Below are 26739 nucleotides of genomic sequence, written 5' to 3' on the forward strand. Positions count from 1 at the left end.
AGAAGAGTTCTAAAGTTCAAGTTGATCGGCCTCTCCATGTGTGACTTTGCAGAGTGAATGAAAACGTGGCCAAATCTTTCATTATCCCTCAGACTCTGCTTCAAACGAAGCACAGCCACTTTATCCTTCACTGGTCTCCCGAAAAAAAAGCCACTAAGAGATTTCAGCTCATACAAACCTCTGCAGCTCGGCTATTAACCAGAACCAAGAGGAGAGAACACATGAGTCCAGTTTTAGCTGTTCTGCACTGGCTTCCTGTGACATTTAGAATTGACTTCAAGGTCCTCCTCCTTACTTACAAAGCCCTTAATGGGCTAGGACCAAGCTACATTGCTAACTCCCCTGTTTACTATCTATCCTCAAGAATACTGTGATCATCTGCTGCTGGTGTATTGGAGATGATCAGCAACAGCCGAAAGAAAATCGTTAATTACGCCCCAAAACTATGGAACACACTACCAATAGATATCAGGGAAGCCAGCTTGCTAGATATTTTTAAAAGAAAGCTAAAAACTTATTTCTTCACCTTGGCCTTTAACTAGCTTTTGTCTCAGTCTGCTTTGCACTACTGCACTTCTTTTAAAATGCTGAATTTAACTTGATTTTATGCATTCTATGTATTCTGTTTTAACTTTGTTTTTATTTTAATTTATTTTAATTTATTTTAATATGTATTCTATTTTCACTTTATTTTCTCATATCAAAATGTTTTATTTTCCCTCTTATGTACATTTACATGTTTTTATGTTCATTTTATGGATTTTATGTCTTGATGTGAAGCACTTGGTGCATGTGATTTCTTTTGCTGTAAAGCACTTTGAGCTGCATTTTTTGTATGAAAGGTGCTATACAAATAAAGTTATTATTATTATTATTATTATTGTTATCCTCCTGAGTTCCAAGTTCCACCTTGCCCCCTGTCCTCTTGGCCTCTTCGGCTCCACATTAATGATCTCCGGCAAAGGATCACAATGTAACCCCTCAGATAGTAAAGAATTCGTTCTCTCCAAAGGGATTTCCCCTCCAACAAACGGAAGGCCCACAATAATGATACAATAATGACACATCAGACTGGAATTTGAAAGCCAGGCGCTTTGCTTCATCCAGTTTTGCCTCCATCCTATCCATTCTAGCAGAAAGCTGTCCAATATCCAAATCGGGTTATCTTGAATTTGTCTTACTTTATTATCCATCAGCTTTCAGCTCCTCTCGGTTTTCAGCGATAAGTTGCTCAAGGCGTTTCAGTCCAAAGGTTTTTTGAGGGAGGTATGCACTACATTAATCTGTGATTTGAGCGAAGTACTATGTGATTTAAGAGTCTTAAACTCATCATGGTGCAACCTGAGTTCCGCCAAGACAGCGTTCATGTCACTGTTCTCAAATTCTTTCTTCTCCTTTTGCCGCATGGAGCGGTCTCATTTATCAGTTATGACTTATTTTAGTACAGAATTATTCGGTATTGACTTGATATACTTACTTTTTCCTCCAAGGTTATGAACAACTTTCTTTCATACACTGTATATATGTAACTATTTCTTGAATGTATAATTTATAATAATTTCTTTCTAGTGCTACTTTTATATACTTTGTTCTATTTTGTTGCCATATTGATTGTTCTGTTCTATTCTATTCTAACTTTAAATATTTGTAAATATGTTGTCTATGTGTGTAGATCTTAGCATCGAGGGGGCTACAACTGAATTTCATTGTGCAATCCTGCATTGTATAATGACAATTAAAATTAACCTTGAAGCAACATTAGCGCTCATTTGGAGTTGAATTTCTGGCCACCTAACAAATTTAGGTCTAAAAATCACTCCTTTTAGCTCTGCTTTGGTCTCCACCAAATCCTGAAAAGATATCTGTTTTTTCAGCTGATAGATGTTCTACTGTGTTCATCAGCTATTGCTGCAACTGGAAACAAGATTGATGAGAGAGGAATTTGGGGGCTGGGAAACGCTCAAAACACTTAAAAGAACTTTTTTACTTCAAAAGTAAAACATATGTAAACATTTATTATAGTATAAAGCTAGTTTAATGCATAACACTGAGAATATATTATGTAATCACAATATACAGTTCCAGTCAAAAGTTTGGACACACTTTCTCATTCAAGGGAATAGGAAGGTGTGTCCATATAATACACCGTGTGCTTGCAGACTGTAACTAAATAATACAGTATTGGATTCTTACCTGCTGGGAGAACCCACAGAAGAACTGATACAGGAACTGAGGAAAGATGAAGCATACATTCTGGAAAGATTTAAAAGGGAGAAAAAACAACAAATGGAGAAAGTGATAAGCTTATGACAAGTATACGTGATGAGATTTAAAGAATCTAAAAATGCTGCTATCTACACATTTCTGTTTATGCAAAGATTGTGCGCTATAAGCTCACTGAGTGGGCTGTAAAAAGCTGGCCTGCCAAAACGAAAAAACAAATCAGTTGGCAGGGCACTGCTTGCTGTGCAAGCCGCCCACATTGATCATCGGAGCCATGAATCCAGGAGAGAATGCTGCACAATGGATTCATGAATCCGGTAATCTGTCAGAGTAGCTCTACAATCTGGTTCTTTGTAACTCAGTGTTACACTTGGAATAACGATAAAGTGATTAAAACATGTGAGCCAATGGAGTACACAAGGCATTTGTGAAGTACCTTGTAGAAGAAGTATTGTACAAGTTCAGCAATTCGGATGTAGTAGTAATGGCCATGAACAAGTAGCATCTTCTTCAGGTGTTTGAACTTCGGGATGGCGTAGTCACTGTTCCTTGCTGCCTGACGGCCCTCTTTACCCATTATTCCTGACGAGACAAAAAATGGTCAGTTAAATGTAATCTGATCAAGAGAAACAGCCACAAGTTTAACATGAGTAGGTGGATTTAACCAATCCAAATACAGAGACTACAAAGCAACTGAACAATACATTGTTGTTTCCATAATTTCAAGGGAGGTTTTCTGGTCAAAATATACTATTAAATTTACTGTTGCTTTAATTTTTGATAATTAGCACTTTTTGACTAATTTAAAATATCCTGTCTCAATATAATTTATAACCACATTTAAGTGATTCATGCCAAAATTGTTTCTTAAAAGTTAGATGTTTGTGTAAAAAAAACAAAACAAATATTGGCCCAGATCTTCATCAGATTTGATTTACTTTTAAATATCAAAATAAGAAGGCTTTAAAAATCCCCTGAGGCTCTAACAGAAACAGTATCTTTTATATCTTCATTTATCATTTAGAAAAATAGCCACTCATTACAGTGGTGAAATGTGCTCACCAATGCCCACATGTGCTTCCAAGATCATGCTGACATCATTGGCTCCATCGCCGATAGCAAGGGTTATGGGGTGCTCCTTAGAAGCTTTGATTAGCTTCACAATCTGTAGAAACAAAAAAAAAAATAAGTAAGTACCACTGGGCCTGGTGTACGCATTGATTTGCTAAAGTAGTTTGCAGTTCTCTCACCTGTGCTTTCTGCAGCGGTGCCATGCGACAGCAGAGCACAGCACTACAGTTGCGACAGATGTCTAGGAAGATCTCTCGGTAGTTGCCGACACCCTCGTGGTTGGCCTTTAGTACTGCAGACAGAGTGGCCCCGTCGATAATCAGGCCGAAGTCAAGGCAGTCTACTGACAAACTGGAACAAAACATGACAGAACAATCAACAGAGAGCTTTTCACACAAACAAATATAGAGCAGCGTGCAGTCTTGAAATTCTACTAATTTCATCAGGTGTGAAGTGTGCAGATAAAATGCAGTTGTGTGGTATGTGAATTCACAGCATTTCCCATGCAGATACTGTAAGTGTACAGTACATAATGTAGATGATGCACTGTCCCATACCCAGAAATAGAGCGTTGTCTGAGAACGGTCCTGTTCAGTTCGAACAGAACATCGTGCAGACTCTGCTCTTCTGTGCGTTTCTTGGTCAGCTCCAGAATCTGGGTGCTACGACGGAACAGCTTGCTAGCGTAGCAGGTAGCCGCTGCCGTCTCCATCTTGTCTCCCGTCAGGACCCAAACTTTCATCCCGGCCTTGTGCAGTGACTCAATGGTGTCCGCAGCTTTCTCCTGGAGCCTGCGCATCAATAAGTCAATACCTGTTTCAGCCTCCAGTGGGGTAGGTTAAAACATCCATCACAACTTCAATCAATCAATTACCAACTGGACATAAGTTATCAATGCATGACCACCCACTGTCCCACACCATCACCAGTTTATCTATTAGAAAGTCAAACTGTCAGGGAGCCGATCGATCAGATAGAGAAAACTGCCTGTGTAGGTCAATACTGAGGTCTGGTACATCAGAGCACAAAAACATTTCATACTATAAAAGAACAGATAATAAAACGGACAAGTAGCACGGTACATTAGTAGTAAGTCACCTATCAGAGCTCGGAATTAATCTTTTTTGCCCTCATGAGTCGTGCCAATACTTTGAAACCAGCTTCATGACTCATTAATCTTCCCTTCTGTCCTCCTGCTGCTGTACTGTTTTTAAATCTTTCCCTTCCTCTCTCCCTCCCCTCATGGCGACCAACCTGTCCTCTACTGCCGTAGCGCCCAAGAGCACGAAGTCCCTTTCGATGATGTCATAGGCCTGAGCCAGCCTCTGCTCCCTGTCCTGCAGGGCCAGTTTGGCTTTGTTCAGGTGATGACACGCCTCCTCGTATTCGGACTCTGAAAGCCTTTTATAGGCGACGCAGAGAGTCCGCAGCCCCTCCTGGTGTCACAGCGAAGAAAAGAGTGATGGAGGAGACACATTAAGTTAGTCATATATTATGAAGCACATGGTATCTGACATAATGATGAGATAAATTAAATCTGACTCATATGGGCCTTGGAAGAATAATATCAATACCAATAATGACATTTTGTGCTGATTTTAAAATTTTGCTTGACTTTTTTGTATTCTGTTGAATTTTACTATTAAAAGATTGGAACAGCAACTTAAAAGAGTAGTTTGACATTTTAGGAAATACACTTATTCGTTTTCTTGCCAGGAGTCAGATCAGGAGATCGATACCACTTTCATTTTCGTCCATTAAACATGAAGATGGAGCCAGGAGATGGTTAGCTTGGCTTAGCACAAAGACTGGGATCAAGGGGGAACAGCTAGCTTGGCTCTGTCCAAAGTCCAAAATCTGCTTACGAGCACCTGTAAAGCTCATCGATTAACACATTTGTTTAATCTCATTTGTTTAATTAAAAAACTACATGTAAAAATGACAACTTATAGTCACTTTGTCCAGCCAAGAAATAGTCCAGCACATACAGTAAATCCTCACAAAACCACATATATTTGTTTTTATACTTTGGTTTTTGTCAGGATTAAACAGAGAGTGTATGACTTTTTAAGTCAGTGAGCTTTAGTGGTGCTGCTAGGTGGATTTTCTTGCTAACATAAACTAACTTGCTGCTGGCGGTAGCTTCATGAAGGGCTGGGTGATAGGGACAAAATCAAATATCACAATATTTTTGATCAAATACCTTGATATCAATATTGTGACAATAATGTAGGGATGACTATTGGTGCTTTCACAAAATATTTAAACAATGAGATTTTTGATAAATAATCATCAGTAATGTGGATATAATGACTAAGTGTGTAAAGGCAAATAATAGTACAGCTAGAACAATCTGGTAAGTTCAGAAAATTACATCATTTTACTGTAATACAGCCTTTTAAACCAGGAAAAGACATTTATGCCATATCACAATATTACGATATCGAAAATCTAAGATGATATCTAGTCTTATGTCACAATTTTGATATAATATCGATATATATTGCCCAGCCCTAGCTTCATGTACAGTATAGCAAACAAATGCACAATTGTATTGATAACTGAACTCTCAGCGAATAAAGCAAATAAGATATTTCCCAAAATGTCAAAAAAAACAATATTTTCAAGTGTCTGAAACTCTTTTGGAAACTCCTTATTTATTAAATTCTTTCAGATCAGGTGGCTGCTTATTAGTGCACAAAGTCTTAAGGATACATAACTGCTTTAATTTATGAAAAACATCACTGAATAATATTCATGCCGATCCTGGCCCTATCATATAGTAGTGGTTTAAATCCCATTTGTATACTTACCACAGCATTCTGCTCCACCCTCGCTTTCACCTGCTCCACCTTCCCAGACACCACTCGTGGAAAAATGGATGAGTCTGCCCCCTTACAGAAGAGCAGGTATTCTCCTGAGATCCAACAAACACACAAATACACAATAAATAAACTGCAAGAACAGTCAGATGCTGCTCATGTATTTACAAAATGTACAGATAAGAGCACTGAAGCCAGTTGCACTTCTGCGTGAGTACATCTTACCTGAGCTCGACTTGACGATGACGCTCATTCTCCGCCTTACAGAGTCAAAGTTCAGTACATGTAGCAGCTCAAACCTGAAGGAGAGACAGTGTTGGTGTAAGAAGGGTTATATTTGTTAACTTTTTTAAAATTAGTCCACTTCAGACCAGCTCTGTTCTCCATACACTCTTTATTAAGTGGACAAAGGCCTTTTTTCCCAGTTCATTATTATTTGATTATTTGTACCCACTCTTGAAAAGGAGGTAATATCAAAAACAGAGAACAAAACAGGTATTCAAGGGTGTGAGTGTGCTTTTCAAGGGGGCCTGTTTGGCAAATGATAACTTCAAAAGAAACCTTGATTATCAATCTGCAGTTCAATAATGATAGTGTTTCATGGTAAACGTTTTTAGAATTTTTACACTGTAATTTCCGGTGCCTCATGGTGTATCATCACATGCATTTCTAACTAAAGAACCCCCCTCTCTGTTTTTAGTTGCTGAGAATTGCAGATGAGCCTGAATTTCCTAGTGAGCAAACTTCATACAACACAAACTGAAAATCTCACACAGAGGTTTGAGTTACGTATGTATTAGACTGTTCTGGTAGTTTGTGTGGAGAGTGACAAGAATAAGAAATCATTTCAGTTTCGATAGATTCCCTATAGAGGGGAAAACAGCAGGTATGAGAATACTTTAGAACCATTTGCCATCTCGTTCCCTCCAAAGTCTTCACATCTGCTGAATGCAGCGCCCTCCCCTCTCCCCCGCCTTCTTAAAATAGCTCACTATTGACAGGCCACTGCAGAGAGTGATGTAGAGAGAGGCTGGATACATGAACACTTCCTACGGATCAAAACATTAGACATTTTCCACAAAACCACACTCTAATGGGATCTTACTGGCTTTCATTCTTTAAGATCAGTTGAAACATTTTGATCTGATTGAGCGATTTCTAAAACAACCCACTCTTTGCGGTCACAGTTTTTGGTAAACTCTGTGGAGCATGAAACACAATCCGAGAGCGGTTTCCCTCCAGGGCAGCTGATGTATGGTCTCGACTCCATCAGCTGAATTACTCCTGTGGTGTAACCACAAACAGACACTTAGCAGACCAACCTTTCAATCTCATCATCTTTGTTGAGGATCTCCATGTAGTTGTCTCTCAGTCTCAGATAGGTGTAACCCAGCCTGGCAACAAGAAGGGGGAGAAAGGATTCAGGTGTTCTGACGCATTTAGGGTAACATGACCACAGCTCATGCATACATACTACAGTACTTAACGTCTGTGAAAGCAATACGTGAGAGCAACAGCCTGTGATGTGGCATATTGTACCATCTGTCTAAGACCACGTTCAGACTGAAAATAGCACTGCATTAAAAAAGAAGCTGAGGGCTCTGCGTTGGTGTGAGCATGTTGCCTCAGGTATCGGTGGGAAAACAAAAAACTATCCAGGAGATCTAGTTTCAGTACCACAGTACATCCATGAGTTTATGTGACGGCAAAACATTGCACAGTGGTTTGTAATGCTTTGAACCGCGATTTTAAAATTCTGGAAAGTTATAACAAGAGCCAGGCTGATATATCGGCCAGTATTAGCTCATTGCAGATATATTGGTATCGGTGTACATGTCAGCTGATAAGTGACAAGAATCTGAAGTACAGAAATGCCAAAAGATATGTTATGAGAGTAGTGACAAGTTTATTTTTCATCTATAAAACCTCCTGCCCAGTACATTTTAAGAGAACCTTTTCAAAAACATTGATTTATGTTGATGGTTGTGTAACAAAAAAAAAAAAATATCGGTCCCCCTGTGCCAGGATCCCAGCTGTGCCAACATAGTGGCCTTATTTAAATCAATGAGGAGGCTGCATTTTTCATTCAGTGATGTACAGAATCAGTTTCACTGCTGACTGCTGTCACACATTTTCCCTTCTGTTGACCCTTAACATTGGATTTGAAACTAAACAATGACTTTAAGTTAAAGAACTAAATTTCATCTTTAAAGGTGTTTGAGAGTGTCAGACTTCCAAGTCCTTTTCATAAATAGTCCCCTAATTGTAGGGCAATGCAGCAGGTCAGTGATCCTAAATATACAGACAAAGCAACTGAGTCTTCAATCCAAATGATCACGTGTTTCACTTGCTGAAGACCAAAATGAGGGTAAAAAGTCCTGAAAGTAAGTGAAGATCACCGAGAAAGATACCAAGTGTCTTCTGATGTGTGTGGATCAGAAACGTCATGGGGACCCCCGAGTATAAAAAGGGCTGCTATTCCTACAACATTCATCTGATGTGAATGTGATCCCCCTCAAATTATAGCTGAAAGTCAGCAGTGTCTCAGTTCAAAACCAATGTAGTGCAGTGCTGGAGTGCAGAACCAACAAAATAAAAATGGGTCATTGCCCATTTACAGAATACGTTGTAATTTTCCTAATAGTGTGTTTCAGTGCTTTTACCTTTTCATTCCTTCCACCAAAGCCACCTCATCCGGTGAGGAGGAGATGTAAAAGGAGGTGGGCCTGCCCTGGTGGATACCCCTCTTAATCCCATCCACCGTCTCCTCCTCCTTCACCTGCACCGTGTGACACAGACACAGCGCCCGAAAAAACAGGTCTTCGTGTTCCTGCAGCCACAAAAGCCATACACAATAATCCTTTGTACCTATTTTACCAATGCAACAGTCAAATCCATTTCAAAAGGTGCATAATTGAAATAAATACAAAATTAAAAGAACTTCTTTTGAAGTTTGAATTCAGTTTTGCCAGCATTTTCAAGCATTTACAAGCAGTTCCTTTCCATTTTTTTGATGACATGTTTGGTGTTCTTTACTCATTTCTGTATTTTTAAACAGCATTTCCCAGAGTCTACGTGGTAATAAAGCAGCATAATCATTACGTCTTTTTTCCAAAGTTTTCTGCACATTGAAGTTTTAGCAGGTGGCGCATTCTCTCACTCTCTCTGTCTCTGGTCATCTTTGGTCACTATTGCTGACTTCCCAGTTTTTCTTCTATTAAATCTAAACACTGTTGGCAGAAAAGCTCATCACTTTTCTGTGGACCAGAGGATTTTTCGTTCCATTTAAGACAAAGCCAACGCTGAGCGTTTAGAAAGAAAATGTCACAGTTTTCATGAGCTGGATATAGGTTGTATCACTGTTGTGTAACAGATATTTAGTTATATCAAAATGTCCCTGATAATTACTTTCTACTTTACTTTCTTTCTACTACTTATTAAGTTCCCCTTGTCTGAAAGTGTGGCAAATTATTCTACAAGTGTCGCTCATCCATATGTTTCAGCAAGAACTTTCCTTTTGTCTCCACATCTAGTCCAGACCAGAGTAAGCACAGTAAAGTCCCTACTCAGGCTTACTTGTCAATCACACACACAGACACACACACACACACAGACACACAAAAACTTACTCTTCTGTATCCTCCAGGTGAGGAATCAATCATGTCTATACTGGAGGCAGCGCTGAGGATTTGGCCGTTGCAGATGGCGTGTGGAATGTAGACGTTCCCATCGACACAACATTCAATAAACTCCATGTTATTCTCAGTCAGAGTGCCTGTCTTATCTGTAAACACATATTCCACCTGGGAGGGAAGGAAGAGGAAAGATAGGGTAAGGGCATGTTTACGAAGTTTAAATCCAGATACTGTATGCAAGTGTGTGTTTTTGTGTTTTTGTGTGTGTGTGTGTGCGCGCGCTCATGTACCTGTCCCAGCTCTTCATTCAGGTCGGAGGTGTTAACCTGTGCTCCCTCTCCCAACTCTTCATCAAACATCTCCTCATCCCAGGTGATGAAATAGGAGCCTAGAAATTTCTGCATCTCCACTGTCACGTACATAGACACCGGGATGATGTAATTGAACAAGACCATGAAGGCCAGGAAGTCTGTGAAAGCTCGGATCACCTGAAGGGAGAATTGAGAGAGACAACTGCTATGATTACCAGCAACAGCAAAAACGGAAGTTTTAGGAAATGGAGGTTATGACGTTGGGTCAAGACTTGATTTTAAGGCAGAGATCAATAAACGGACCACGTGACGCTGGCGCTCATTCTCAGTCCTGTGGTTGTACCAGGGCTCATCTCGGTCAGGAGACCACTGCCAAGCATATTTCAGAACAGTGTTGATCACCGCTTTACTGATCAAGATGCACAGATACACGATCAGAAAGGCATTCATCGACCTGCAGAGAGACAAAGAGTTGGAGTAAAGGTCAGGATGAGCGACCACAAAATGTTTCAATTCTTACAAAACAATTCTTGACAGACTACAAATATAAATGGTGGTCAGACAAGAGGAGATGGGACATTAATCATACTTTTCTACAGCGGAGCGCTTCTGAGATTTAGACTGATAATTAAGTGCCATCTTGGTCTCCATGCCAGTGTAGATTGCAACAGCTGAGGAAAGAGAAAACCCTGGGTTACTATTACAAAAAAGAAATCAGCCTTTACTCTAAAATTTTCAACATTTAACAGACATAAAGCAGAGTGAATATGCATGATAATACCATAAATATGTTGTGTGTTCTTCAGTGTTGCTCCTCTGAGGAGCAAGTTCTCTGCCCCAAGAGGTCTGCAAGAATGAAAGAGAATCCTTTACTGTATTTATTTCATGGAAATGTTTGACATATTTGAAAATACGCTCTTTCGCTTTCTGAGAATTAGGTAAGAAAATTGACACCACTCACTTTGAAGCTAGCTAACTGTCTAGCCAACTTTTAAAGCTAGTAGATGGTCAGCTCAGCTTTGCATTAAGACTGGAAACGAGGAAACAACTAGCCTGGCTCAGTTCAAAGGTAACAAAACCTGCCTACCAGCACTTCTAAAGCTAAAATAATGCATTATACCTTTTTTGCTTCAGCTGTACAAAATTTGAAGTCTAAAAGCAAGCTTTAGAGGTGCTGTTGACAAGTTTTTTAACTTAAGGACAGAGCAGGCTAGCTTGTTCAGGTCTTTATGCTTAGCTAAGCTAACTGGCTGTAGCGTCATATTTATCGTAGATATAAGAGTGGTATCAACCTTCTCATCCAACTCTTGGCAAGAAAGCACATAAGTATATTTCCCATTTCAACTTATGATTAACCTGAAAAAACCCATTGCCATTGTCCATGAAAAGTATACCCAATACTATAAGAAAAGTATATATAAAGTGAGTGTACCAACAAAAAAAAGTGCACATAAAGTATACCCACCTCGCCACAGGCTCTTCTTTGTCCTTGTAAATATTGATGCGTCCCACGAATCTGGGAAAACATTATACCAAAGTCAAATCCAGACATAGCAATGAAGGAAAATCTACTTCTAAGAAATAGTAGCACATCTGTGCACAAACATGCATCAATGAGCGTGTGTCACACTCACTTGTAGAGGTCAGGCTGCGGTTGTTCACATTCAATAGTGGCATGCAGAGAATCCACCTCCCGCTCTGTTCTAAAGGCCATGGTATCTGGTACAGCATAATAGGTCTGAGGCAGAGAGGAGGAGGAAGGGGGAAGAAGAAGACAACAGAGGAAAATGTCACCCACAGCCAGTAATGAGAGAAGGCTTCATTTGACTCCTCAGTCTGGCTTCCAGCAGGTTTTCTAAATGACTGAGAGTCGGGAGCCAGGGAGGTGAGCAGCTATATAGAGTGTTCCCTGGGTCAGCGGAGGATGGCATGCTGGGACGGTGAGCACATCAGGGGGTCGCCCCAGGGGCATGTATGAGGAGGGTGGGCGGAGTACTCTTAGGTACGCTGTGGGATATGTGTGTGTGTGTGTGTGTGCTCAGCCATGCGTGTGGTTGTGTGAGTGACATCAATGAATATCAGTGGAGAAGTGAGAATGTGAAATGCTGTGCATGGCAGAGTGTCATCTGCATCTTTATGCAGGATATTAGTGAAATCCATATGGTCAAATTTAAGACTCTGTAAGCCTTTTTAATTTTAATTGTCAAGAATCATACTGTAAAATCTAGTTGTGTTTAGTAAAACGGATACCAGCATTGTTCTTTATTGATCCGAGAATGGAAATTAAATGCAAAAAAGGCTTTTTATGGATCCATGGAAGCCTAAAACGTTCCTGTTTTGGGATCAAAAATGTTACACTTAAAGCACTAGTCCTGATACCTTGTGACTAGACTCCCCGTCCAGGCTGGTGGTGGTGACGTAGCAGGTCCCATCATGGCGGCTGGACGAAAGCAGGATGAGGTCACAGGGGAACGTCTCATCCTCCCTCACCACAACGATGTCCCCCACCTGACAAAGAGGGACAGCCACACCCTTTTTGATGGCTTTCACTTCAATAATAAATGAAGTCTTCTGACGAGTTCACGTAAACACAGAGCGTAAAAAACAAACAGACAGACCTGTGGATAATCGTCTACTCATCCTTTACCATTCCTTTTTTTTTTCTTTTTTTTCCAAAGGATTGAGAAGTTGCATAACGGATTATGCGAGCGGAGCAGCTTAAGCTCTGATAAATCCCATCTCCACGGTGACCATACACATGACACGCGCTCTCTGATTTTGCATGATTAATATATTCATCATTATTCCTGCTCCCAATTCACACTTTAATCCTCTTTGTTTGATCTACGGTTGTGAGAAACCTTGGTACAGAAACTGCCGGAAGATGGAGTGACAGAGAGACACAGAAAGATAAAGAGGGGAGCAGAGAGAAAGGAGTGAGAGAGGGACAGATTAAAGGAAAGAGAAACATTTCCGTGTATGTGGATGTACAATTTGTTCCAAAGGACACGTTTCTTAACCAATCAAATTCACTCGAAACTACTGCTATGGTAACACAAACTATAATACTCTGTAACCTTTAAGCCTGGACAGCTGTGCTGAAGCCTTCAAGCCTCTGCTCACATGACAGAAGCAGCAGACACAGCAGAAATTAGACGTACCTGAACTATTATACACCCCCTCCGACACCTATACATCTACATAGGAGGTGCTTAGCTAGACCGTCTGACTACCCTGTTTCATTCATGTTGGGATGATACAAGAGAGATATTTGTGAGAAAGAAAAAAATAATAACAACCATGCCTGCTTAGTGAAGCTAATTCATGCATTTCCACTGAATCTTGACATCCATCTCTGCATCTGCTACCAGAAGCGGGACTACTGTAAATAAAACTAAGCAATATTAATGAGTGTCATATTTATTTTACTTCTTGCTGAGTACTCTGTGTGTGTTCTCCCTGCAATTTCTCTTGAAAATGAACACTGTAGGAGTCTTTCATTTCCATTGTAGAATATTTTAACAGCTCCCACTTCTAATTAGAATAAGACAGTTATGTCTTTGCTTATTAGTTCATTTAGTTGAAGCTATAGAGCCTAGAGAGTATAACAGTCTTTAAAGGTCTTTACCCTGCTGCCATGTTTCAGTTAACAGTTAAAACAAAGAGCATGGATGAGTTAAGAGTTTTAATGCATCAAACTTATAATCCTTAAGATTTCAGTCCTGATTGATTTCTCATCACCTGTGTCCACAGGTTATAACGGAAGGTGTGTTAATAAAAAATAATAATAAAAAATAAAAAAAACCAAGGATGGATGCAATGAAAATCTTCAGGGTTACTGTATAACTAGGCATTTTCAAGAATTAGACTGAGCCACACACCAAACACTGCTGTTGCATCAGAGTGACGCAAGAGAACATTAGGGGATGATGACAGGAGTATCCTGACTTATGAAATACATCAGTCCTATTCCTTCTCCAAGGGACTCTTGCATGGTGCATCATGGGACACCCTGATTGTTCCTCTACTACAGTTTCATTGCAATTAATTGGTGGGAAAGACGAGAGAAAGCAAGAGAGGCAGGAAGGAGAGGAAACAAAGTTAGAGAGGACTTTAGAGAGGAAAAAGAAGTGGTGTGAGAGAGACGGTTATATAGAAAAGTGAGCTATGCAGCAATACAGTAGTGTTGCTTTGTGGCCTCAGGTGCTTTACTGCTCTAATGAGGCCATTCTTACCCGTAGCTTGTGACTCTGCGTCCTCACCACTTTCCCTTGCTGCACCACGTCCACCGGACACTCGTTTATAGAGCAGTCAGCCTTGTGTCTGAGCCAGTCCTCATAGCCCTGAGAGAGATGCAGCGAGTGAGAAGAGTGGAAGAGAAAAGGAAGAGAAAGACAATGTGTTTGTTGGTGTAGGGGCGGCGCAGAAAATATAGATTATTGCGCAGAGAGAAATGGGGCCAGAGCATAGCATGAGATCAAGAGAGAGTAGGGGAGAGAGGAAGAGAGGTGAAAGTCATACTCTGTAATTAATTAGCATTGTGCTCTCTGAGCTTAGTGACCTGTTTCCCGGATTTCTAGCCAACATGTCATGTTTTAGATTTATGTCCCAGTAAAGCTCAGGCTTCCTTAGCCAGAACAGCTCCATCTATCACTGATAGTACCCCATCCCTCAGTACCGGGATGCGGTAGAGAGGATGCATCTCCCAGGGGCATGAGATCCTCAGCTAGAGTGATTAACAGAGGAGACCATTCATTATCATATTTCTCACATCACCAGACATATTCAATGGCATGTCCTTTCGCTGAGAGAGGAATGTGTATATACAGATAATAGAGCAGCCGATTGGTAGAGAGAGTGTGTGTGTGTGTGTGTGTATTTGAGGCTGAGAGTTGGTGTATGAGGGGGATCGTTGTGGGCTATATTTCCCGGAAATGTGAGAATGTTTGTGCGTGTCCTACCTGTTTTATGGCGGTGACAGTGATAACAAAGAAGAGGGGCAGGCCGCTGGTGACTGGGCTGGTGGGGGTGTCGATGATAAGCTGCAAGGGAGAGGAACAGTGGGAGGAAGATGTAGGGGGGAGAACGAGGGGGGAGGGGCGGGGCAACAGAGAGGAGAAGGGAGAGGATGCCAAGTAATGCAACGCTGAGTAAGGAAGTGCAGCAGGGTAAAGCTTCTGTAAGAAGAAATCAAGCACCAATCTAGCAAACATAAAGTATGCCTGATTTCCTCCATCTACACTTGGAGGAAAAATCCATTTTGGAATAATTCATTTTTAGCTTTTTAATGTGCTTCAATGTTCATTCCTTCACTCTTTCAGCAAGATTTAGAGAACAATAATAGCAAAGTAGAATCTTTTCAGTCAACAACAAGAAAAAGGAGAAGCAACATTGCTACTATGTACCATGTCCAGTGAATCCTGTTAAGAGGGTGTTGTATCTCACATACTACTGATAAAAGAAACACAAAGATGCTAGCTGTGGATACATTGCATTCTGGTCTACTTAAAGCAACTGCTGGTAAAGAAATTGATTAATGATGAGTTTGCATAATTATTCAACATTTGATGCACTATGATGGCTCAAGAAAAAAGCGATTTCACTTTGATTCTGATTTAGACAGACTGAGCAATATTGCTTGTTTGCCATTTACTCATTTCAGGCCAACATGATTTTAGTAAATTCAGATTATGTTGTTAATCCTCATCCAGGTAAACTCAAACACATTTGGAGGATTTATTTGTTAATCTTGGATAATTGCTCCCATATTGAAAACTGAGAACAATGAGTGCAGAATGAAAACCGTGAGATCAGCACTCATATGTTTGGCTGGTGCACACGATCGCTTTAAGAGGCAGCCACTTAAGTATGTGTTAATTTAAGGAAGTAAAACTGTCTCAAATTCTTAAGTACAGTGTCTTAACTATAAAAATTAATTAAGTGCATAAGTAGGTTAATTGTTGTTGCATGTGCAGCCCATATGGAATCACAGTTAGTACCAAAACTTTCCTTCAGGGTCAGTTTTCAAGTAGGAATTAACAAACATCACAAAATGAGAGATGCAATGTTTGTTATCAGTAGCTGCAAATGATATTTAGGCTGTTCTTTTTCTGTTTTAAAAAGAACATACAGGGAAACTGGCAAAGTATTGTCTGAGAGATTCTGTGTTGTATTTTCAGATCAAACGAGGAAAGGTGGAAGGACTACAACTGCTTATACTGCTTATACATGTTCTTGGAAATCTCACCTGGACCAGAAATATGACCAAGAAGTAGAAGTTAGCGATTCTTCTGAACTGTTCGAACAGGTTCTTGGGAATGAAGTTCCAGAAGGTGTACTGTCGGACAGAGTGACAGCAGAGCTATTATCACATGCATAACAAGAAGTTGGAGGACAATGGGCACATCATGACAATCCTTCTGCCAAGAGGGAAATCTGTTTCCTGTCATCTTCCACAGTGGACACAAGAACAGTGGAATGTGTCATCCTTAAAAAACATGGCTCCCAAAAGAGATTACATGGTTGTCTGAATATGAAACAAAAGAATAGTGATGAGGATAAACAATATCATGGCGTTGAATCATGGACTGTGGTTGCCTACATTGGAGGAGACGATGCGGTTGTCGGGGTAACGCTGAGGGATGTAGGCCTCAGCTCCCGGAGGGGGTTCTTTCTGCCCGATGTACACCGTCCGATTGTCCACCCAGTTCTCCTCCCCCACACACTAACAGAGAGAGAGATATATATATAAATAGTAATACAGGTAGAGAGAAAAAAAATGAGGTTAAATTACACTGTTCATCTGTGCTCGCTTACAACTCATAACCTATTTTCTATTAATAGTCTTTAAAACCATGCTTTTACTAAATGCAGTCGACACAATATGGACTATACATGGTCCACTGTGTATGTACACATCTACATTTTAAAACATATTGCTTTTTTTTTGCATCATAGGCCAAGTATGCCAAATTTTACTGGTTGTATTGTTTTGTTCTCAGCATAGACAATAGTAACGCTGAAATGATTAGTCTATTAATCGATCATTTAGCAGAAAATTTATCTCCAGTTAATAGTTTGGTCATTGATTAGACATTTAAATGATATTTCTAGCACAAATGCCAAAGATTCACAAGTTTCAGCTTCTCAAATGCGAGGATTTGCTGATTTTTGTAAATTGGATATCTTTGGGTTTGGACTGCTGGTTAGATAAAACAAGCAATTTTAAGATGTCACAATGAAAATTTGGCATGGACAAAACATATAGACTGAACAATTATTTGAAAAAAAATAGATAGATTAATCGATATTGAAAGCAATTGTGAGTTATAGCCCTAAACAACCCCAAATCTTATCCCTCATATATGCATTAAACCTCAAATAAATTGTAAAAAGCTATTCCTGATTAAGCTTAAGAAAGATGTTTGACTGTGCGACACATCTTCAGTCACTAATTTTAACATGCAATCATACAGACGAGATGGGGCTGACTGAAGGATGAGAGTATGTTTGTTGATGTGTGCAGGTGGGATCAACTCTGAGTCACACAACCGTAGATTTTTCATTTATCTTTTCACTCCTTCCTGCAGGAGCTCTTCAGAGTCTACACTCCGCTCCATCCCCAGATTTCTCTTTTACTTTTGCACAAATCAACAGCATTTATTCTCTTGGTCCAATGTCTTGATTGAAAGTAATGAATACGCATTGTGTATGCAAACTTCCATCTCCATTCATCTTTCATCTATATTACATCTAAGTGGCTCCCCAGTGACAACCAGAGTGCATTCTGGGAGTTTAAAGCAGCACATATTTTTCCAAGGTGTCCTTCGTTAAATGCCATTGTGAGAAAAGCTCTCTCCAACAACAAACAAGAGTCAAGAGACCCCACCATTCAGCTGTTTGATTCCATCTGGCTTCCTACATGGCTCCTAATGCTTTGGCCTGAGTAGGCTATGTGAGTGTAGCCTTTGGCAACGCAGCCTGCCTGACACAGCTCAAAGAAATGTTGACATTTAGCAGAAAAGTTCTGGGACAAGCACTTCAGTGGAAGCTGCACTTCACTGCTTAAAATGTCCTCAACATTTTGGCAGAGATGTAGCTCTTCGTTGCCAATGACCGAAACTTTAATGTCTTTGTGTTGGGAGCCCACATGATGTAAATTTCACACTCAAATTTCAAAGTCTTTTCAGTAACTTTGTAGATTCGAATCCATGAGCTTACAAAGTTGACACTTGAATACTACTGAAAGCTTACATCCTTTACTAAGTTTAGACACAAGATCAAATGAAGGCTAATGTAACTTTTCCGAGTAAAATCTGCAACAAAAAACTGTGTCAAAAACTGTGTCAAAATTCATGACCAGTACAGGCTTAAAAATCAAAGCAATAGTGAAAAGAGAGTCACAGATCTAAACTTATCCTCAGTGATCAACAGGCGCTTGGCAGTGGGATAAAAATAGACACGAAGCCAACAGTGTCAGCCGACTTGAGACCCCTCCAAAACATTAGGGGGGGCAACATGACCCAGAGAGATACAGTGAAATGGAGGAAGAGAGAGATGGAAAGTGAGGTGGACAAAGAGTAGCAGATTGAAGGGGAGCGAGCAGCATGAGATGGGGAGGGGGGGACAAAATAATGAAATTAAGACATAATGACAAAACAGTGAATAAAGGCAACAAAGAGGGAGGCAAATGTGTTCAGAAAAAAAGAAAAACTGACAAACAGTGTGGCTGGGCTAATGGATCTGTCTTACGTAGAGTGTTTTGTTTGCTGGTGTCAAAGTCCAAAATAACACTGTTGTTAAAATATGGCTTAAATAATCCTGGTTGACAGTGACATAATGTTACCCAGCTACAATAATCCTGTTAATGCTCAACTAGCTAAGTGTCTTTAATGACAATCACCCCAACCAATCTTGATAATTTGCCAATAATTTACATGATCTCAGCTAAAAAAAATAATGATAATAGTTTTTCCATTGGTGCCTCTGATAAAATGTGTCATTTTTATCTGATTTTATTTATGGAGGTATTTTTGAAAAGTCTTGGCCATGACCCAGTTAACTGTGAATAAACTGCACTTTTTCAGTTTTGATCTTAAGAACTTGTTGTTCTAACAGCTCTGCATACATTTTACGGCAGCTTTGAAAAACTGGACAATCAAGGCTTGTATCAAATAATCAAGAACCACATCAAACTATCTCAGTTACTTAGGGCCCTGTTGTGCTGGACAATAAATGTATTAAAATTGTAAACTTAACAAATCTCTTAACAAGAAACAATGTCTTTTAATGAAAACAGTGTTTGACTGTCTCTCATGTAAACAGAGAATAGCTAAAACAACTAATGACAGCTGATTGGTTGGTTGAATTTAAACTAGTCAATGGTCATACTGTAATTAATCAGGACACCAGTTATCTACAATATTAACAAGGAGGAGATTAAATTAAGAAAAGTTCATACAACTCTGATGTTTTTGTTTTACACGTGTTATGAGTTTGGTCTCATGTGACACATACATTAACACTGAAACACAGTTCATTGCTTTGAGTATCATTTCGACTATTTCACACATGATTTTGCCTGCATTCACCTTATTTTGATTTACATCAATATCAGAATATGTCTGCAGAATATTAATATTGAGATAATGATTTCAACCATATTGCTCAGCACTTTGTATCCAGCGTATCCGAAAACACTTTCAACTTCTCAGACATTTTCTTCTTAAATCTACATTTCCATCATTTTATCACTCGTCCCTTCATATTTCTGTATTTGCTGCTTCCTCTCTTTGTTCCCTCCATCTGCTGGCAGTGTGTGTCACACTCCAACAGTGTAACTGTGGGAGAGGGATGGAGAAAGACACAGAGAGATTGCACTGTAGTTTGTAGTTATCTGATCATTAATCCGCACTGATCCGTATCAATCCCCGGTCCACTGTTCCCTTTTCACTCTACTGGTCCATCAGACAAAGTGGCTGGCTGGTTGGTTGCAGGACATGGAGGCTTTGTCTTTATTATCAACACTGAAACTGCCTCTCAGCAGGCTGGTCTTACATCACCATCAATCAACAACAATGACGGAATGGATTTGATACCAGCAAACATGCCACCACTGCAACTTTTCCTTTTATGTTTGTAACTGTAGTGGTGCGCTCTCTTGGGTAGATGGTTTTAGACTTTTTAAACTCTGGATTCACAATGAGAGAACAGAAGCTGCTATTTTTAGGGTTTAAAATGCTGCTTTAAAAAGCCCAGAGAGTATTTCTGGTTCTGGCTTTATCTATTGGTGTCCCTATGCTTCACTCCATAGCACTTCACCGGGTTATGGAGCTGCATACTTCCATTGTGGAAAAATGACCCCTAACCCCAAGCAGTGCCATGATCTATCCATGCCGTCCCCATGATGTAGCTCCTTTCTGCCACGGAGGTGTAATAAAAAGGTATACACCATTAACTGGCCTGATTAAATGATCATGTCTCATCCCTCCTCCACTGTCCCGGCATGCTGCACTGCAGAGGCACAAAGCACGTTGAGAAGGTATCCCTCATTAACCCACAGATCAAATTCTTCTGACTGAGCTCTTCCTTAATGAACTACTCATGTTAAGTCCACAAAGGATGTAGAAACACACAAACATGGTAACACAACACCCATGTGCAGGATGGGAAAGCTTTTAACCTAAGGAGTATAATTTTTACAGGCCACGTTTTGGGAAATTTTTTTATTTTTTCCTGAGAGCATTTGAAAAAATAACCCATTAAAGTCTCTGTAATAGCCGGTTGCACCAGCTTTTTGTGAGCTCAAACTTAGCTTAGCTATAATTGTTTACTAAATTTAAACAGATTGCACCACACAAACTAGTTCTGACGTAGATATTAGTTGTTACTAAACATTAGCTTGCCAATATATGACCAAATTATGTAATATGAAATATGATCAACGTATCTGACCTTGCACTTCATAAAATGCTCTTTAACAATAATGGAAAGATTTCAAATAACAATTCACAAAAATAAGACAGTATACCTCAAATTACAAAACATTAAGCTTAACATTAACATTAGCTTAACATTAAGATTAGCATTGGTTAGGTTAGCATAATCAGGTCTTTCCAACTCATTCTGAACTGTTAAACAGTATATTACCAACTAACCCTAAAACACCCATTTATACATTTTTCCATGTAAGCATATAAAAATAAAAAGTAGAAAGTCATATCTACATTTATAAAGAATTGGTAGATAAACTTGCTAGCCCTCCTTGAAACTGTTATTGTTAGCAGTTATGTTAGCTTGTGATGCTACAGTGTATCTAGTGAGTTTACATAGTTGGTTGCATTGATGGTTGGACTGCACTACAAATGTTTCTTAGCAACTGATTTACACTTTACAAAAATCTTTACTAACAATAACATTTAAGTTTTATTGGTCCAATCCAATTTAGTAAATATCTTATTTGAAACCAGCAAGTAGTTACTAAGAATTAAGGATCTATAAACCTATGAAACCTATGAATCTAAGAATAGCTGGTGCTGGTATGAGTCACATTTTACTGATATAACTCAAAGTGTTTCTTACATTCAAATGAGAGGATGGAATACAGCTGCAAGAAAATTAAAGGAAATGCAGTAACTTATTAAGAGAAGCTATGACGTTTGTCGTAGCATTGAGCAGAGATAAAAGGAGCCTCTAGACCTTGATCTAAAAACGAAAGCGCCTACCTGTTCAGCATGCACTCTATTGCTACTTATTTGTCATTAATCACCATAGCAACACAGAGCGCAGCGACAGGCAACTATGCTAAATCTGCAAGTTCATAATGCAAAGAACATAAACTACACAAAAGCTTCATTAAATATGGACTGGAGATCAAATGGGTAGGATTTTCTCATTAATTTAATGCTGTATAAGTGGATTTGACAAGAGATTACAACGAAACCTTTGGGCTTTAAGGAAAATATTAAGTAGTGTTTTACCGACAATATATTCCAGACAATATTCTCAATATCTTCTTGGTACTTTCATTTGGCTCAAGTAGGACATCTTAAACTGTATCGTCTGTGTAAAATCCTTTTTTGGAACAAATTAGAATGAAAGAGTAAACATCAAATGCAGCAGTGAGGATGAAACTAATTAAATAAAGAGAGGGAACATAGCTCACAGGGAGAAAGAAATGCCATTAGCCGTTATTACATTTAATCAATAATAACTTTTCGGGGTAAATCAGGAGCAGACAGAAAACACAGATGTAACACCGTGTTGGTTGGAAAATGTGAAAGAAATCAGGATCTTCGGCCTTTACATACTGTCACTGACACTGATGACAAAAGTCACCAAATGACGCAGGTATCTGTATACCTGCAACAAAATCAAAAGGATAAATATGAGAAGATTACTTCAAAATGAACAAAACAAAATTTGTATTCTGTTATTGCCTATGCTTCCTCTCCCACTTGACTTGCCGTGATCCAACTGTTACATAAGTCTTTAATCCAGCTGTGCTACTTCTCTTCTCCCCTCCCTCTCTTCTCTCCTTTTTCTCCCGCCACCGTAATCTGCATCCTAAAAAAAAAAAAAATCCTCTTTCTCATTTTCTCTGAATTTTAACACTGACAACATCCTAATACAAGCTTGAAATGGTGTCTTGAAACGAAACCTCTGTCTCCAATGCAGGGGCACACTTTGAGAAACAAAATCATTCTTCTGTGCCAGAACACCAATACATGGCTGTTTTCTCTGATATGAACACAGACTGGCGGGCAAAACCTGGCCCAAACACAAATCCTGTGTGTTTTTGTCACCTACAGCCTCTGTCTCTCCATTGGGGCCCTTCTCCAAGGGGGGCAGCGGACAGGAATAGACCACCCTTAACCGTTTCTAGCTGTGAGAGCTAATGTGGCAAACAGTAATCTAGCAGGCTGTGTTCTGCCTTTCAACACCAGCCAGGGGACTCACAGAGCTGTAAAGTTGCGAGGACCCTTTCTAAAGCCCTTCAGCACTCCGGGTCCTGCTGGCACCCTTTTGATCAAAGAGAGACATTACTGGCTTTTCTCTTTTATCTGCTGAGGTTGTGAGAGGTCTACACAGGAATAACAGCAATACATTCATAGATAAAATGTAAAGACGGGTGAGAACAGAGGGAGATAGGGGTAAATCAAGATGAGCGATGGCCACAACACTGATGTATATCAAAATGTTTTTATCACAAGAGGCTGCTTTGTGAAAGTGAAAAGGTAAGCTGTACAAGTTAGAGAGCATATTTAAGCCCCTACATGGCATCAGGTATTTTTAATATGACTACCACTCACACACACACTGGCATCCCTCTTATCCAGATCATGACCTCATGCAGTTCTCACGCTTTCCGCCAGTCTGAGGCATCACGCCATCGCTATTATTACCAAACGACAAAAGGGCACCCAAGAGAAGGGAGTGTCTCGACAGTGGCCAACACATACACAAGAACCACAAGAGGTCATTTTACAGATAAATCTTATTATAGATAAAATCTCTTCCTGTCATGTCCTGGACCGTGGGCTGTTGAGATACCAGAGCAAGAGTGCATGTACACAAATACACACTCCTATTGTACAATATGTCTTATAGCATGAAGGCTTAGTCATTCTTTTACACCAGTAGAGTAAAAATATAGGTGAAAAGATTAGGTTATTACACAACATAATGTCCCACTTAAACTTCACGCACTGAAAAACAACAGGACACCACGTTTTACTTTAGAAGAACCATTTACTGTAACCGTACAGGTTCAGTTCAGCAGCAATTTTTCTGAAGTCAGAAAACAGGCTTATAAGCAGGACAGAATGCGCCGTGTCGAGAAAGTTTAATTTCTTTCTCATTATAAAGTGGACACATCTGAATAACTGTCTAGAGTTACTGATTGAGTGCATCAGGCAACTCACTTCACAGCGACAGCTGCTGTACCAAGAGTCAAGATGACGGTTTAGTGTAATTAAATTAGGGCTGCCCCTGACCAAAGATTTTCCTAGTCGACCAGTAGTTGTTAGTTCAAGTCATTACTCGACTAGTTGTTGCATGTGTATGATATTAATTTAATTATTTAAATATATATTTTTGGGGCATCAGAAAATGGTTTGAGTAACATTGTTAACACTGTACTACATTACAGAGAAACACAAAACTGTAATAATGAGCCTTAAAAATGTAAATTTTACAAGTGCACGCATGAAGCGAGCCGCCGGCAAAAGCAGTAATAATTCTGAATGTGTCTGAACAACCAGCAAAGGAGAGCCGGTTGTTACCTTTTCAGTCCTGTGGGTCAATTAGTTCTGTTAAATCCTCCTATCTCTCATTTTAGGCAGTTTTTCCGGAAGCAAAGTGCTGAAGCAGACAGATATTTTCAGAGGAATCAGTGCTTCTGTTATCACAGCGAACCGGGTCACTGACTGAGTGATGAAGTTACATCAATGGCGTAACTTCATTGGTTGCCTGAGCTGGGTGTTGCATGTGTCGCCACTTCCTGTATCCGTTGTTTCATAGGCAGTCCGGCCATATATCAGTTTTTGACAAGGCGCAGCTCTTGAATCTGAGGGTTTTTTTCTGCAACTAACCGACCAATGAAAACTTGGTCGACTAAGATTCTTCTCATCGACTAACAGTTGGTCAACTATTATGTGCAGCTCTAAATGAAATCATACAATTATCTCTAATGAACAAAATTCTTGCTTGAGGTTCTAGAAAAGCATCTTGAACTATGCTATACAACTGTTGTCTACTTATTTTTTCCTTTTTTGATGCTTTTGACGTTGTTTGCTTCCTGAAAAACACTTAGCAAATGTTCAAATGATTATATTTGCTGTTTTTTTCTTTCCTGTTTTTTAAAGTCAGATACTGAATTCCTGTTTCTGTCAAGGTAAAGGTTGTTGGACAAACACCAGGGACAACAGATATGCATCCAGGACTTGAGTGTTATCCTTAATCAAGTCTGATATGTTTATTTTATCAATATATTAGAATGTTGTAAATACACCAAACCAAAAGCAAGAGCTGGCAGAACTGAAAAACACTCATTTCCCTCACACAAAAATACATCAAGGACAAATCACAAGTCAATGACAGAGTAATAATACAGGAAGAAAATATGAAGTGAAAGGCTCATAAACTTTCCGAGCGGAGTTAGGTGGACTAAATCAGAAGCACATCCTTTCACGGCTGAAGAAGATTTACTAATTCAGCATTTCTAGTTTGAATAGCAAAATTGTGAAAGTACTGAAGCTTGGTTACATTTGGGTGATGACCTTGTTGGATGTTTAATGCTCTCTCTGTCCAGAGAAGAGGCTTAGACGCCCTGCTTATTGCACGTTAATCAACTTGCATGATGTAATGTTTGTTCTCCTATGTAGTCTAATTAAAGGAGCAGCTGTTGAAAATATGGCAGGGTTAGCAGAAGGTGACGTAATAAAAGGCTAAATATACATCCACCATCCCTCCAATTCTAAATCAATATCCGGATAATTGAATTAATGATTAATTCCTTGTCTGCTTCATAATGTCACGCGGTGAGGATGCAGAGGAAAAAGGCTGGACAGGAGGGTGACAGATGAGTGGTGTGTTCAATGACCCCATCCATCCCTCCTCCTCTTCCTCCTCCTCATCTCCGCCTCACTCGGGGTTCTGACTTCCCCTGATATTAGCTCTGCTGGAGCATCCGTCAAGCTCTCGACACTGCTACACACACACACACAAATACACACACACGCTTCCTCAAACTCATTTATACAAGCTTGGCAAATGAGAAACATATAGAAATAAGCACACAGATAGTTATCTTCACAGCACCTGAGCCAGTTTTAAGGTCAGGTGAAAGGGTCACAGATTGTATAGAGCAGCTGTGTTGATACTCCCGAGGTGCCCAGTGTGATGAACGTCAACCGGGCCTGTCAAAAGTCAGCCCTGGTTTCTACTAGACACTTTTTTATCTCTAATTCAGACGCCCACTGAACAGCTGCTATCTGTCCTGGCAGATAGTGAAAAAGGCTCCTGACAGCACCAGCCCATTCAGATGAGACCAACCAGTAATATGGTTACAACTATGTGCACATTTCCTGCTCACTGACAGACTTCTACATCATGGATTAGAGATAATGATGAGGCCTTGCTGGACTCTGGAGAGTGACAGCATGTCCTTTCCTTAAAAACCCACTAGTTTAACCTGCACAGCTGATCGCTCCATCAGGCTGGAAGTGAGTGCTGCTCAGCGTGTTTGGTGAAAATTACAAACTACTGCTGCAAAGTGTGAGTCCCCACTAGGCCTCTCTAGCCAGTGAGTCCTGATGGGGATTTATTTCCTCTGCAGACCAACTGGAAGCCATGAGATAGTATGCATGCATGTTGTGGCTCACTAAAGCAACTTAACTGGGCCAGCCAAGTTCATTTCTATTCTACACATTCACCAGCCATCACTGCATCTGTAGCCACTGGCACATTCCCCATTCAGCTCCACAAAAACATTGTAAAGCCCCCAAAGTCAATGGCCTGCCAAAACAGCTCGAGTAAAATGTTTACCATTGCAGAAGTGTTTATCACCCTGCGCGTCAACACCACCTGAGCAAGGCAGGCAATTAAATCTGCAACACATGCTGTATTTTAGATGCAATAACAGACAAATGAAACATGCATGTTATATATTGTTGCACT

The 26739-nt window shown here is 39.8% G+C and overlaps 1 protein-coding gene across 8 annotated transcripts in view; it reads right to left on the reverse strand.

The window, feature by feature from the left end:
* LOC122992030 (phospholipid-transporting ATPase IH-like) overlaps window positions 1–26739 on the reverse strand; it is a 37514-nt gene that overhangs the window by 9859 nt on the left and 916 nt on the right. For all 8 annotated transcript variants that reach the window (XM_044365561.1, XM_044365560.1, XM_044365562.1 and 5 more), the window contains exons 2-23: window positions 16664–16786; window positions 16310–16399; window positions 15024–15104; window positions 14298–14405; window positions 12442–12570; window positions 11697–11800; window positions 11528–11578; window positions 10844–10908; window positions 10652–10733; window positions 10366–10516; window positions 10042–10239; window positions 9746–9919; window positions 8780–8946; window positions 7439–7510; window positions 6342–6415; window positions 6108–6211; window positions 4549–4730; window positions 3852–4085; window positions 3474–3645; window positions 3286–3388; window positions 2660–2805; window positions 2194–2253 (exon numbers count right to left, since the gene is read on the reverse strand). In XM_044365561.1, coding sequence (XP_044221496.1) covers window positions 2194–2253; window positions 2660–2805; window positions 3286–3388; window positions 3474–3645; window positions 3852–4085; window positions 4549–4730; window positions 6108–6211; window positions 6342–6415; window positions 7439–7510; window positions 8780–8946; window positions 9746–9919; window positions 10042–10239; window positions 10366–10516; window positions 10652–10733; window positions 10844–10908; window positions 11528–11578; window positions 11697–11800; window positions 12442–12570; window positions 14298–14405; window positions 15024–15104; window positions 16310–16399; window positions 16664–16786 — 2670 coding nt within the window. The remainder of the gene's footprint in view (window positions 1–2193; window positions 2254–2659; window positions 2806–3285; window positions 3389–3473; window positions 3646–3851; window positions 4086–4548; window positions 4731–6107; window positions 6212–6341; window positions 6416–7438; window positions 7511–8779; window positions 8947–9745; window positions 9920–10041; window positions 10240–10365; window positions 10517–10651; window positions 10734–10843; window positions 10909–11527; window positions 11579–11696; window positions 11801–12441; window positions 12571–14297; window positions 14406–15023; window positions 15105–16309; window positions 16400–16663; window positions 16787–26739) is intronic.

This window comes from Thunnus albacares, chromosome 11, assembly GCF_914725855.1.
Source record: "Thunnus albacares chromosome 11, fThuAlb1.1, whole genome shotgun sequence".
Lineage (NCBI taxonomy): Eukaryota > Metazoa > Chordata > Actinopteri > Scombriformes > Scombridae > Thunnus > Thunnus albacares.